The sequence below is a fragment of the Sus scrofa genome, chromosome 2, assembly GCF_054392235.1.
Source record: "Sus scrofa isolate SSC_HxYL_T2T_F1_AM1 chromosome 2, Sscrofa_HxYL_maternal_Yorkshire_Landrace_v2.0, whole genome shotgun sequence".
Classification (NCBI taxonomy): Eukaryota; Metazoa; Chordata; class Mammalia; order Artiodactyla; family Suidae; genus Sus; species Sus scrofa.
In genome coordinates, this window is record NC_139384.1 from 2,362,959 (window position 1) to 2,377,109 (window position 14,151).

The 14,151-nt window shown below is 61.4% G+C and overlaps 1 protein-coding gene across 27 annotated transcripts in view; it reads right to left on the reverse strand.

The window, feature by feature from the left end:
- Positions 1-1,521: 1,521 nt before the first annotated feature.
- Positions 1,522-14,151, reverse strand: part of NADSYN1 (NAD synthetase 1) — a 37,353-nt gene continuing 24,723 nt past the window's right edge. For 6 of the 27 annotated variants that reach the window (XM_085010444.1, XM_085010437.1, XM_085010443.1 and 3 more), the window contains 11 exons: positions 13,610-13,734; positions 13,125-13,173; positions 12,572-12,674; positions 11,974-12,142; positions 10,347-10,482; positions 9,646-9,752; positions 7,288-7,419; positions 7,012-7,081; positions 4,037-4,165; positions 3,247-3,423; positions 2,876-3,095 (listed from right to left, as the gene is read on the reverse strand). In XM_085010444.1, the coding sequence (XP_084866570.1) occupies positions 2,979-3,095; positions 3,247-3,423; positions 4,037-4,165; positions 7,012-7,081; positions 7,288-7,419; positions 9,646-9,752; positions 10,347-10,482; positions 11,974-12,142; positions 12,572-12,674; positions 13,125-13,173; positions 13,610-13,734 (1,314 nt within the window). In that variant the 3' untranslated portion in view covers positions 2,876-2,978. Of the gene's footprint in view, positions 1,735-2,875; positions 3,096-3,246; positions 3,424-4,036; positions 4,166-5,924; positions 6,097-7,011; positions 7,082-7,287; positions 7,613-8,790; positions 9,753-10,346; positions 11,556-11,973; positions 12,143-12,503; positions 12,675-13,124; positions 13,174-13,609; positions 13,735-14,151 lie in introns of those variants that run through there. The other 21 variants (XM_085010440.1, XM_021082641.2, XM_085010445.1 and 18 more) reach the window with 13 other exon arrangements.

Here is a 14,151-nt window from a genome sequence, read left to right on the forward strand (position 1 = left end):
TTTTTTTTTTTTTTGCTTTTTAGGGCCGCGCCTGCGGCATATGGAGGTTCCTGGGCTAGGGGTCTAATCAGAGCTACAGCTGCTGGCCTACACCACAGCCATAGCCACACCACATCCGAGCTGTGTCTGCGACCTACACCACAGCTCATGGCAATGCTGGATCCTTCACCCACTGAGTGAGCCCAGGGATCGAACCCACAACCTCGTAGTTCCTAGTTGTATGTGTTTCTGTTGCACCACCATGGGAACTCCCATCTCCCCTACTTCTGATAAGCCCTCCTGGTCCTCTCTGGGGGACCTTGGGGTGGTTGTGAATTGGTTTGGAAACAGGCACGTGACCCAGCTGAGCTAATCCAGGGCTTGCACTGAAGCCACGGGGAAGTTACACGTGCTCATCTCCTGCCAGATTTGAACTTGGGAGACTGCAAGACAGGAGCCACAGCCCCCCGATGCAGAGCATGGAGGAAGCCAGCACAGACAGGCAGGGTGAGGGAAGGAGAGAAATAAACTGCAAGGACATGCCACAAGCCCTGGGTCCAACCAGACCTGAAGCTGTCTCTACCACCTGGACTGTTCAGCAGGTCAACCAATAAATTACTTCCCTTGCTTAGCAGGTTCTCGGGTAAGGCTTTTGGGGGCTCACCTACAGAAGGTCCACGCTGATGTGGTTTGCAAATATTCCTGGGGATTCCCAGGAATTCCCGCAGGTCCAGCAGAATCGGGGGCTGGCGTTGCTGGGACCCAAGGCTGGACCTCCCAGGAGGCCCAGAACCGGAGCCCAGCCCGGCTCCTCCTTCCCACATGGGCGGCACTCTGCTTAACCTTGGTACCGACCCGGGAGGTGATACTGATGTGGACAGAGGAGGTTGGTGAGAACAGCGGGCAGCCTGCCCCCAACCCCCGGGGCCTTTCCTTCGGGCCGAGATGGTGGCCGCGCAGCCTGGCCCCAGGTGCAGGTGAAGCCTTCCCGGTGGCACGAGACAGAGCCCAAGTACATCCCTGCAGGTTAGGTCCTCAGAATGACAGTGACAGCGGCCAGGAGACAGAAATCAGGGAAACGGGCTGGTTTATAGTGGCAAGAATCACCTACAAAGACAGAGGGAGAAGGAGCAAGGGCCCCCTTGCAAAGCCACAGAGGTTGTTTGCCAGGGGGGGTCGTGGCAGGGAGACTCATTCTAGCCCAGCACCCCCACCCCACCCCCCCGCCCCCCACACCAGGGACGGAGGGGCTGGAAGCACTTGCTTCAAGGGGGGACTTAAAAATCACATCCTTGGGAGTTCCCGTTGTGGCAGCAGAAACGAAACTGACTAGTATCCATGAGGATGCAGGTTCGATCCCTGGCCTGGCTCCGTGGGTCGGGGATCCGGCATTGCTCTGAATTGCGGTGTAGGTCGCAGACGTGGCTCGGATCCCGTGTTGCTGTGGCTGTGGTGCAGGCCGGCAGCGGCAGCTCCGATTCGACCCCTAGCCTGGGAGCTTCCACATGCCGCAGGTGTGGCCCTAAAAAGACGAAAATCAAATCCAATCACGTCCTTTATTTCGAGTTTTGTTTAGGGATCTGGACTGAAAAGACCCTTCTCCTCGAAATGCAGCAGCAAAGGCTCGCCGCGACGCCGGCCGCTCCGGCTCCTGGTCACCAGCGAGGCCGAAGTGGCAGGTGCATCCTTGGGGGAGGGGCGCCCTCAGTCCACGCCGTCCAGATCCTGCTGCTGTCCCCGCTCCAGCTGCAGGACCTAGAAGACACAGCATCACCACGGGGACCTGACGGGTCACGCCGTCCAAACGCACCAACTCGCCCCCAAGAGGGTCACGTCCACGGGGCTGAGGCGGGTCCCAGGAGGATCTTCTGGGCACCGAGAGGTGGGGGGTCTGGAGTCTGCAGGTCACCGCTGGGCCGGGAGGCCACAGGTGAGTCCGGCTCTCCCCACGGGTTTCCCACACTCGTAGATCTCTCGGCTGCACAGCCTCTGAGCCCTGCTCCTGATCGGGGGCATCCATTCCCGAGAGCCCCTCGGTGGGCGCCGAGCCCCCACCGCGGCCCGATTCTTTGTGGGAGGAGGGGCTGTCTGCGCCCTGTGGGATGTTAGTGGCATCTACCCACCAGACACAGAAGCACAGAGCCTGGCCCGGGAGGGACAAGGGAACACCTCCAGACATCACCCGACGTCCCCCAGCGGGCAAAACGCCCGGGGAGGGCCACGGCCACGGCCACGGCCACGCAGCATTACCTGGCTTCCATCTCAGTTCGCACATCATTGCCTTGCAGACACCCCACCCCCGCCCCCGGGTTCTCGGGCTCAACACTGCTCTTCCCACGACTGAGCACGCTCATGCCTCCCTAACCGGCGTCCTTCTCCTCCCATCAGATGGCTGCCCGCCCTTGCGAGGGCGGCCTCTCACTTGCTCCCTACCATGGAAAAGGAAGGCCCTAGACTGCCTTTTATCTTTTTATTTTATTCCATTTTATGCTGTGCCTGCAACATATGGAAGTTCCAGGCCAAGGACGGAACACACGCCACAGCAGTGACCCGAGCCACGGCAGTGACCGAAATGCCAGACCCTGGATCCCCTGAGCCACCAGGGAACTCCTGGACTTGACTTTTTTTTCCTTTGTTCTTTTTAGGGCTGCATCTGCAGCATATGGAAGTTTCCAGGCTAGGGAGTGAATCGGAGCTGTAGCCACTGGCCTACACCACAGCCACAGCCACCGCCATGCCAGATCGGAGCCACATCTTCAACCTGTATCGCAGCTCGCGGCAACGCCAGATCCTTAACCCACGGAGCGAGGCCAGGGCTCAAACCTGTGTCCTCATGGAGACTAGTCAGATTCATGCCTGCTGAGCCATGACAGGAACTCCTAGACTTGCCTTGAAATTGATTTCATTCTGCCTCCCTTTATTCTATTATTAATTAATTAGGGGGAAAAGGAAAAGCAGACGGTTTGGAAGATGTGAAGCCAGTTGGATACCCAGGGAGTCTAGAGTTGACAGTGCTTTGGTGTCATCTGGACACAGTGGCGGAGAGCCACGGACTTCAGCATCCCCCGCTCGGGGAGACTCGGCACAGCCGAGAACAGCACGTGCCAGGCTCCAGCCTGAAACATAACAGACCCTTTGCAGACAGAAGGACGGTCAAAAATGCCACCCGTGCCTCAAACCAAAAGCTTCTCAGTCCTCAATGGAAATGAGCTGGTGTTTCCTCGACAGATACTTCGCAGGGAGAAAAGCCGCGTCTGCCCACTTTACCTGGTTTTCTATGCAGCGGAACTGCCAAGGCCAGCGGGTGTTGTACAGAAACGGCCGAAGATCGAACCTGTTGTCGTCTGGGCTGTAGCTCTCAGCGTGGTACGCAGGGGTCAGCGTGGTCATTTTGTGTCTGTTTGCGGAATACTTCGAGAAAAACCGCTTCACTTTGTCAGCCACCTGCGAGACAAGGGGCGTGCAGGGCCCGACGTTCACTGAGCTGGAAAGACCCCAGGCTGGTGTGCTGCCAGCCGCACCCTGGGCTGCACAGGCTACCGGTCCCCTGACACCTGCTACCGCTCCCCACACTTGAACTTCCTGGAAGGCAGGAGTGGACAGAGGCCACGGGTGGGGCCGAGGTGGGGGCGGAGCCGTGAGGACGTGGGTTCCTAACTCCAGCGCCCGGGGAACTGCATCAGGAAATCTGGGCAGGGCTCCCGGGAAGACGCATTTTGTGAGGCTTCTGGGCGGTTCTGTGGGGACCACCCTGTCAGTGGGCTTCAGCCCTCAGGAGCCTGACCAGGGGCAGAAAGGCAGGGACGTTCTGGCTTCTGCCCCCAACAGGAGGCTGAGCTTGCTTGTGACGAGGCGGCCGAGCCCCAACGCAGACGGACGTGGCCGGGCGGAGCGAGGGCCGGCTGCTCAGGGCTTGGACCTGGGCCTGAGCTCCTTTGAGAGACGGCATCGCCCTTCAAAGGTCACACCGAGGCCACCTGCTCCTGCGAGTCAAATGCGCCGCCACAGGTGTCCTCACCGGCCGACTCCCCGCGGGCGGGCGTCGCGTGGGGCTCACCTGCCGGGGGCTGCAGGTGTCCTTCCACAGGACCAGGAGTCTGCAGAACATGCTGTAGGGCCCGGTCTTGGCGACCTTCCGGAGCCTCCCGTAGACGGACAGCTCCGAGTACGTCACCCCCATGTCCTCCTGCGGACGAAGGAGGGGCACAGCCCGTCAGCGCTGGGGATGGCGTAACGCTCCTTCTGGGACAGGCCCCAGCGAGGCCCGGGGGAGGGGCACCGATCGCACAGGCCCGGGGCAGGTGCGTCTTCCGGATGCCCCGGAGCCGGGTCTGTCCTCCCTGTGTCCTCATTCTTCGCACAGAGGCCTCGCCGGGGGGGCCCTGTGCCCCACCCTGTCTTTGCGTTGGTGTCGGGGCGGCTGTAACAAAGACTGCGGCATCCGGGAAAATGACAAGGACCCAGACGCTGGGTCTGGGGGACGAGGAGGGACTGTGGCCTTCGCAGAAGATGTGTCCATGGCCTCCGCCCCGTGAGTGCGTCCAGGGAAAGGGTCTTTGCTGATGTAACCAAGCGAAGGGTCTTGAGGTGAGGTGACCTTGGACTCGGGGCGGCCCTAAGCCCAGTGACAGGTGTGCTTATACGGGCCAGAGAGGAGGGACTCAGGCAGGCAGGGAAGGCCGTGTGACCGCAGAGGCAGGACGGAGCCCCAGACCCTGGAGGGTGGGAGGGACCCTCCCCAGGAGGCTTCGGGGCAGCGCCGGCCCGCTGGCACCTTGATTCCCGCCCCGAACCGGGCGAGGATGCCGCCCCCACCCCCACCGCAGCGTATTGTCACAGCTGCCTCCCGACACCAACACAAAGACAGAGAGGCCACTGTGTGCAAAGAACGAGGACACGGAGGACAGAACCAGCTCGGGGACATCTGGCCACATCAGAGGCCACGGGCTTCCTCAGACCTGCTCAAGTGTCAGCGTTACTCGGAGGCTGATGCCGGCCTGACCCCTCCTCCACTTCTCAGAATTTGCTCCGATCCCTCCCGCCATGCCCCAGGGTGTACGGCCAGAGCCATCAGGGGACAGACCGCGACACGGCAGGACCACCTCCCCTTTGATCGGGGCCTGGAGGACCCCTGGGACAAGGCCTGCGCCCTGCTCCCCATCCCCCCACCCGGCCTTCCTCTCCCTCCCTGGGGAAGCCTGTCCTGACCCACAGCCGAGGGACTCTGCTGCCACAGGGTCGCCTGGGTTGATGTCAGCAGATATTACTTCCCACATCTGTCCCCCTAGGGGACAGTGAGCCTTTTAGGGAAAGAGACCTCGTCTACCCTGCTCCACTGAGTCCCCAGTGCCAGGTGCGTCCGACCCAGGGACTCCTCTGTCGCTTTCTTTTTTTTTGCATCACGTGAATATTTCCTAGTCACATCGTGGTTCCTTAAACTCAACAAGCCCAGTCGGGAGACTTTGGTTCTCCACTTTTGATCACGGACAGAGCTAGACGAAAAAAATCCACGAGGAAATAACCCAATACCATCAACCCATCAGAGCTACCGACAGCCTGGGACACACCACCGACCATGGAGCAGCAGGCCCTTGACACAAAAGGAACAGTCTCCAGGACAGACCACGTGCCAGGCCACAGAACAGGCCCCTGCCCGGGTCAGAGCCCTGAAATCAGACAGAGGGGGCTCCGACCACAGTGGGACAGAATGGGAAACTGAGTGACAGGAAGACTTCTCGGACATTTATCAGCATGTGGTCATATGACACCACACACTCCTAAAGGACCAAAGGGTCCCAGAAGTCCCGAGAAAAGTTAGAGAACACTTTTGCGATGAAGGAACACGAAGGCGCAGCAAACCGAAACTTTGGGACGCTGCGAAAGTTGTGCGGAGAGAGAGATTTACAGAGGTAAACAGCTATATCGAAAAAGGAACGGATCTCGAATTAATAACCTGGTCCCCCGCCTGGGACAGTGGGAGAAGAACCAACCCACCTAAAATGGGAAGGAGACGGTGAGGCTGGTGGGAAGAGCAGCAGACGGAGGCCAGAAAACGGCAGAGAAAATCAGCTGTGCTTGATGCAGGCGGAGGCCCTGCGCAACGCGAAATGAGCCACACTGCATAGACAGCAGCAGCAAAAGAACAAAACACGTAGAAACAACTTTGACAAAAGCAGTGCACACTTAAGCACTTACTCTGAAGACAAATATATACATGTATTTTTTTAGGGCCGCATCCGCGGCACATGGAGGTTCCCAGGCTAGGAGTCTAATCAGAGCTGTAGCCGCCGGCCTGCACCACAGCCCCAGCCACGCCAGATCCCAGATCCGAGCCGCACTGGTGACCTACACCACCGCTCACGGCAACACCGGATCCTTAACCCACGGAGCGAGGCCAGGGATCCAACCCACGTCCTCATGGATCCTAGTCGGGTCCCTTAACCTCTGAGCCACGACAGGAACTGCCTGCATATTCTTTTCCCGTCTATCACAGGGTAGTGAACAAGCCCCTGTGCTGCTACACGGGAAGAGCGTGTTGCTTTTCCATCCTGCATGTGATAATTTGCCTCTGCTGACCCCCAACCCCCCATCCTGCCCTCCCCCGTGGCAACCGCAGGTACGAGAGTAAGTCTTTGTGACCAGAGGAGCTGGAGGCAGGAAGGTCAGCTGCCACAGGCCGCAGGACAGTCCATGGCCACCTCCACCAGCGTCCACTGAAGCTACAAACCCCTGCCCCTTCAGCCCTGAGCCAAAGGCGGGTGTGGAGCAGAGGGATGGAGGGAGACCCTCCCTGGCCCCCACCTGCAAGGGGTCTCCTTCTTCACCCCCACCCCATATCACGCCCTCCTCCCGGCTGCAACCTCGAGAGGCCCGAGTGGAACATGGAAGGCCAGCAGTGGGCTGGCGCTGAGCCCTGGGCTCCTAGGCCAGGAACCCGCGATGGGACCCAGTTCCTTGGGGCAGAAAGGAGGCCATGGAGGAACCCAGGGGGAGGGAGGTGGGGGAAGGTGCCAAAGCCCCCCCCCCCCTTACCTCATCGGTCTGGGACACCTGTCCATCGGCCAAGGGCTCCAGCTCGGCGGTGGCCGGTGCTTCCAAGATGCTGCGGCAAGACACACAGACACCATGAAAGACAGCCTTCCAGCCTGTGACAGCGGGAGAAGGGCGGCCTGACCTGGCCAGAGCCGGGGAACTGGGCAGCAATGACAGGAAGCAGCGGGGCCCCAAGTGCCCCTGAAGGGCGGGACGGTTTCCATCAGGGGCCCGGGAGCTACGGGAGGCGGCTGACGGGGCGCGGGCGCCTCGCACCTCTGCAGGGCGGGCAGCTGGAAGCGCTCCCTGCAGAGCTGGACGAAGGCTCTCAGGTCGGTCTTGCTGATCCCGCCTATGGGGTTGATGTCGGCGCTGGAGCAGTCGTACTTGGTCAGGTAGCCGAGGAGGCTGCAGCAGGAGAGAGCACAGCAGACCCGACGGGCTGCCAATTCTGAGACCTCGGGGGCCTGGCCGTCCAGTCCCTGGGCCCCAAAGACTCATTTCCTCTAGGGGCTCCAGAGCCACAGCTCGGCAGGTTCAAGAGAAGCCCGGGGCAGAGGCTGCGGACGGCCGGGGAGGGGTATCCAGCCCGAGGAGGTGTCTGCAAATGACCAGCAGCCAGCCGGTCAGACCAGAGACACGTCCCCGCTGGGCCACTTACATGCTGTGTGGCTTTGGGGAAGTTACTTAACTCCTCTGAGGCTAGGAGTCTTCATTTGGAAATGCCCTGCTAATTGTGGTTATGGGTTGGTGTGAGGGTGCCAAATAAGACACAGGATGCCCAGTTAAGTTTGAATTTCAGATGATGAATAATTTTTTTAGAAGTCAGCCCCAAATACTGAATTTTATGTGCTAAGCCTGGCAGCCCTATTTTGGTGAGATAGGCTCATGGGACATCTGAGCGGGTGCCTGGTCTGCAATGGGACCTCAGGAAATGCTATTTCGTAAGCGAAGTTACTGTGTCTGACTCCCCACCGTCCCCGTGGTTGTGAGACCTGGGCAAGGTCAAGTTCGCTTTGGGAATGACCAGCAGCCAGTGGGAAGCAGCCCGTCTGGGACGTGAGGGCCAGGTCCAGCAGTGCGGGGAGCTGAGGGACAGGGGTCCCTGAGAGGCACATGGGCCCTGAGCCGACAGCGGCAGGGCCACCTCCCCGCTCCTCGTCACCTCCCGTGGTGGATGGAGCTGTCCCCAAAGATGCTCACATCCTGACCCCTGGAACCTGCACGCACACGCACGCGCGTGCGCGCGCGCGCACACACACACACATACACACACACATGCATACAGGGCAGATGGGACGTTGCAGATGAGATTAGGTGAAGGGCCTCGTGATGGGGTGACTATCCTGGGTTACGGGGGAGGCCCTAAGTGCATTCACAAGGGTCCTTAAAAACGGGAGAGTTAGTGGCGGGGGTGGGTGGTGTCAGTCAGTGGGAGCTGTGACCACAGAGCCCGGACCCTGCACCACTGGCTTTGCAGGGAGAGGGAGCGGCCTCGGGCCAGGGCATCAGGAGCTGGAAGACAACGAACAGCCTCTCCCCTGGAGCCTCCAGAAGGATCCAGCTCTGCGGCATTTTTCTGCCTTTTTAGGGTGGAACCCGTGGCGTGTGGAAGTCCCCAAGCGAGGGGTCAAATCGGAATTGCAGCTGCTGGCCTACATGACAGCCACAGCCACAGCCACACCAGATCCAGGCCACATCTGTGACCGGTGCCGCTAACCCACTGAGTGAGGCCAGGGATGGGCCCTGCATCCTCACGGGCAGTGTCAGGTCACTCACCTGCCGAGCGACAGTAGGAACCCCTAGCCCTGCGACACTTTGATTTGAAGCCCCTGAGGTCAGGTGGAAGGGAGAAATTCATTTCTGTTTTGCAGCCATCTGTGGCCACTTGTCCCAGCCGCCCCACGACCCTCACACACCCATCAATGGGTCCAGCCCTCCCCCTGCCTCCCCCCCACATTCTCTCGCTGGACCACCGGATGACCGCAGCTCTCCACCCCATCCCAAGCCCACCCACTTCCAAGGTCACTGCCGACCACACACTCGACCGTCTGCCTCTCCTCGGGGCGTCCTCACCTTACAAGGCCTTCCAGGGTCCGACCTCGCCCTACCTCGCCAGGCACGCTTCTCCTCACTCCCCAAGTTCACGTTTAATTCCCGGCATCAAAAGCAGCTGCTTCCTGCTCCCTGGCTTACCTACGCCTGGACTGGCAGGTCACACACCTGTGCTGCGGCCCCATTTGGCCCATGTCCCCTTGCCCACTCACACGGCTGACCTCCCCCCACTTTTCGAGAGGAAGACCCAACACTCACCCGCCCCCGGCCGGGCTCCCACTGGGGAACAAGGCCAGGGTGTCAGGCCCCGCCTCCAAGAGCCAGACTGGGAGGATTAAAAGCCCCCGAGTGGGGCTCCCCCGCATCACCCCAGCCCGCTGAGCGGACGGCTGGTGGTGGAAACAGGGGCGGGTCTGCAGGCGAGGCCGGGACTCCCAGGCCGGAGAGACGGCCGTGTCCTCTCAGGCCCTCGGCTGCACTCAAAGGCCCAGCAGGACCCAGGGCAGAGTGTGGGGGACAGACGCCGCCGGGCAGCCTCGGGTCGAGCAGGGGACCTGTCCGGGCAAGGGCCGCACGTACCTCTCGTCCACGTTGGCAGATCCGAGCACGAGAAGTCCGCCTGGAGCGCCCCGAGACCAGAGGCTGAGCTGGGCAAAGAGGTAAGCCACGACCATCCTCACGCGTGCCTGGACGACAGGGGGGACCGTCACCGGGGCTGGACGACGGGGGGGACCGTCACCTATGCAGGGCGTGAGGGACCCCGTGTGCTGACACCACCTCCCAGCCACCTCAGGAAGACAGGGAAGTTACCGTGACACAGGAGCTTCTGGTGTCCAGAGTCGGGAGCCAGGGGTGCCCCCCCTCCCCTCAAGGCCGGGCTTGGGCGCTTGGCCATGGGGACAGAAGGACCAGAGCTGGAGCCATGAGCTGGGGCGGTGGGGAGACCGGGCTGGGGATCCAGCTGGGAGAGAGCTTGGCCCCTCGTGTCACCACCGGGGAAGGTCACCCCTGCCCGCAGGAAGGGGACAGGGACCCTGGACAGGGTCCAGCAGCCGCAGCCCAGCAGCCGCCCGGGAGGCAGGGCCACGTGTGAGCCGCTCCCCGGAGATGCGGAGACGGCCTAAGCTTGTACACACTCACGCGTCACGCTCACAAACCCGCGCCCCGGTGCACACGCTCCACCGTCCTTGTCCCCAGGCTTCACGACCCGTGCGTCCGAGGCATGCCGACCCCAGCACCGGCCGTCCCCGGGGTTCCCTGCGGCCGCCTGGGAGGCCCACCTGCACGTTCTGCAGCGCCAGGTTCTCCCTGCTGCTCCCCCCGTGAACCGCGAACGCCGGGCTGCGACCTGTCACCAGGCTGAAGATGCCCATCACCGCCTTGACCGCTGGGTCGATGCTGAGCCCGATGTGGTGGCTGGGAGGCGGCAGGGGGCGTGCGGACGGCAAAACGCAGGACACACGGTTACCACCTTCGCGGGCACCATTCCGCGGCATTTAGCACAGTCCTGACATCGCACAACCACCACCTCCAGTTCCAGAACTTTCCATCAGCCCCCCAGGGAAACCCTGAGACCGCGCGCCGTCCCCCCACCCCTCCTCTTCCAGCCTCTGCCCACGACGAATGCGCCTTCCATCTCGGTGGATCCGCATATGCTGGGCCCCTCACACACGCGGGATCACAGGGTATCTGCCGCTGGCGTGTGGCCTCCTGCCCTCGGAGTGATGTTTTCAAGGTGCATCCACGCGGCAGCCTGAGTCTGGGCTTCTTCCCTTTTCCAGGCTGGGAACCTTCCCTCGTACGAACAGATCACGTTTCGTTTCTCTCATCAGCTGGCGGTGGACATTTGTGTTGTCTGTGCGGCTGTGAACACACAGCCCTGGACACGAGTGTGCAAATATTTGTTCGCATGTCTGCCTTCCATTCCTTTGGGCGTCTTCCCAGGAGCAGAGGTGCTGGGTGGGGGCAGCTTTTAGCTGAGCTCTGCATGCAGGAGGGCAGCTCCAGCATTCCTGTTGTGGCTCAGTGGGTTATGAACCCAGCTAGCATCCATGAAGATGAGGGTTCGATCCCCAGGCCGAGGTCAACTTCCGGTTTATACAGAATCCGTGCCCTTGCACCACGGACAGAGCCAGAACATCCAGACGGCAGGAAACCCCAGGAAAATGGCCTTATTTCTTGGACCAGTTCATTGCAGGGGGAGTAGGCGGACCTCAGTCACTTTAAGGCACAGTTTTTCCAACAGGATACTCGGTAGGGGGAGTTGCTGTTGTGGCTCAGCAGAAATGAACCCGACTAGTATCTATGAAGATGCAGGTTTGATCCCCGGCCTCGCTCCGTGGGTTAAGGATCTGGCGTTGCCGTGAGCTGTGGTGCAGGTTGCAGACGCTGCTCGTATCCTGCGTGGCTGTGGCTCTGGTGTAGGCTGGCAGCTGCAGCTCTGATTCAACCCCCTAGCCTGGGAACCTCCATATGCCGTGGGTGCGGCCCTAAAAAGACAAAAAATAAAAAAATATATAAAAAGAACAACCAAACAATAACAAAAAAACCCAGAAAGGCAGCTCCTCGCTTTCCCCTTGGAGGGAGAATAAAGAGAACATTCCGGATGGAACCGAACCCCCTTGTCTGGGAAGACGCCCTCTCTCCTCTCTCCGCCTTCCTCAGGTACTGAGGCGCCGGGTGGAAGGGGATGGTGGCCGGGTCGCACACGCTCCCCACGGGGCTCCCCAGTCCGCAGCCCGTGCCCGGGACGGAGGGAGGGACGGAGGCGGAGACCTCAGACGGGGGCGTCGGGGTGAAACCCACAGAGGGTCCCCCTCCTCAAGGGAGGGGCACGCCGCTGGCCGCCTGCTGCCCCACAGACGCGGTCCCCACCACCTGGCCACCCCGACGCCAGCGCTCCACTACCTTCCGATCTGCTGGGCCAGCTCCCTGGCCCTGTCGCAGGTGCCCCGGGAGGAGTTCTCGCTGGCCATGTAGCAGGTGGTCAGGAGGCGGCCGCAGAGCTCGCGGGGGTCCCGGGGGGTGTAGCTGGTCTGGTGCACGATGCTCCGGATGTCTGCCAGCACCTCCTGATCTGAAACCCGCGGGACAGAAGGGCAAGTGCTGTGCCCGAGGCGCCAGCCCGGTTCAGCCCGTCCCACCGCCCGGCAGTCTCGCCACGTCAGCATCCTGATGCCCGTTCCTCGGCTGCGTCCACTAAGGGAACCGCCCATGTTACCGCACAGAAAGGCAGAATGTGGACCCGGGTTTGCCTGACCCTGGGGCCCCTGGGCTTTCCACGGGGCCACACGGCAGCGGCAGGCACCTGCGGCTCAGGGGACACAGCCGCCACACGGGCCCAAGGCCCTGGAAGGGATTTTAATGGCCTTGCTGTCCCCAGGCTCTGAGGCTTGGGCGCGACGCTGTGACATCTCAGCGCGTCCTCCACCACAGACCTGGGCTTTCCCTCCGCTCCTCCCGCAGGCTCGCCCTCGGGGACCCGCTCCGCCCAAATGCCACCTACTTCCATGCTTCACAGCCTCGCAGACCTGGTGGCACATAGAGTAGACGAGGCAGGCGGTGGCCGCACTGTCCACCCCGCCGCTCAGTGACAGGAAGAACCCCGCCTGGAAGAGGCCAAGCAGACGTGGGTGTGAGGCTCAGCTCGGAAGAGCAATGCCCCAAAAGTTAGCCCGGCGCCACCTGCAAAAGTGAGCGCCCACAAAATGCTCTCCCTGGGGGAGGAAAACGAGGGCCTTCCTGGTCCAGGATGGACTTTCTAGAAGGCGAAGGGGCTTCCCCTAGGGAGAGCATCTAAGGCTGACTCCACGGTGTGTGACGGGCACACAGGATCACAAAGCCGACGGGAGATGACGGGAGTCTGGTAACGCGGCTTCATCAGACAGGACCCCAAAGACAGGACCAAACTTCCGTGTGCCCTCTGGCCTCTGGCTAGTGTAGACGAGGCTCCCGACGGAGGCAGAGCCAAGAAACGCTTGCCTTCAAAACCACATCACCAGCCTGGCAGACAGTCAAATGCAGATCCGGAGAAAGATTAAAAGGAGCTGAGGTCTCACCTGTTGGCTGCGTCTTAAAAAATCCCAGAGCCAGCACGCAGGTCCGAGGCTGGGGAACAATGGCAGGCATCAGGCTGGGAGAGGCTGACCTGGCAGCCCACCTGGGGACAGGTGCCAAGGCGGAGGCAGTGCCAGCAAGCAGTGGCTGGGCTGTCAGATGCCCCAGTCTCGGCTTTAGGCATTTCATGTGAATTAACGCATTTGAGGTCTCAAAATGGCCCTGGGCAGTGGACACTATCACTGGCCCTGTTTTGAAGGGGGGCACAGAAAGGCAAGGACGGCGTCTTTGTGTCCATGGGCGCAGGGCAAGGAAGTAGCAGAGCTGGGCATGGGCCCGGCGGGCTGGCTGCTGCATCCCGAAGCAGCATCGTCCCGTCCAAGGGCGACCTGCCTCTCGGTGCTGCAGCAGGGGATGGACGGGGAGCCTCGGGAACCCCAGGACCCTTCCCCCGACCCCCCCACCCACCGCACTGCCAGGGCCCCACCTGATCTCCTCGGCGGGACTGTGGTATTTCCACTCGATGGGCTCAGACAGCGGCTCCAGCAAGTCCTCTCGGGAGGAGAGGGCGAAGTCCACCTTCACGCGGGGGTAGGGGCTCACCCTGCTGGCCTGGGGAAGGACACCGCTTCAGGCTCTGGGGACAACCACGGGCAGGGCCCTACCAGCCAGGGGGAAACGCAGCTCAGAGCCCAGGACGGCCGCACAGAGATGACCACAAGAAGCACTGGTGGAGGTGCTGCTGTGGCTCAGTGGAAGCAAACCCGACTAGTATCCGCAAGGATGCAGGTTCGATCCCTGGCCTCGCTCAGTGGCTTAAGGATCCGGTGTTGCCATGAGCTGTGGTGTAGGTAGCAGACACGGCTCGGATCCAACGTTGCTGTGGCTGTGGCGTAGGCCTGAGAACCTCCATAAGCCGCACCTGCAGCCCTAAAAAAAAGCAGCGCTAGTATAAATGTGAGGAAGCCACAGCCCTGCAACAGCGCTGGGGGCGGGGTGCAAGATGGCTGGGTGGCTGATGAGCCTGGC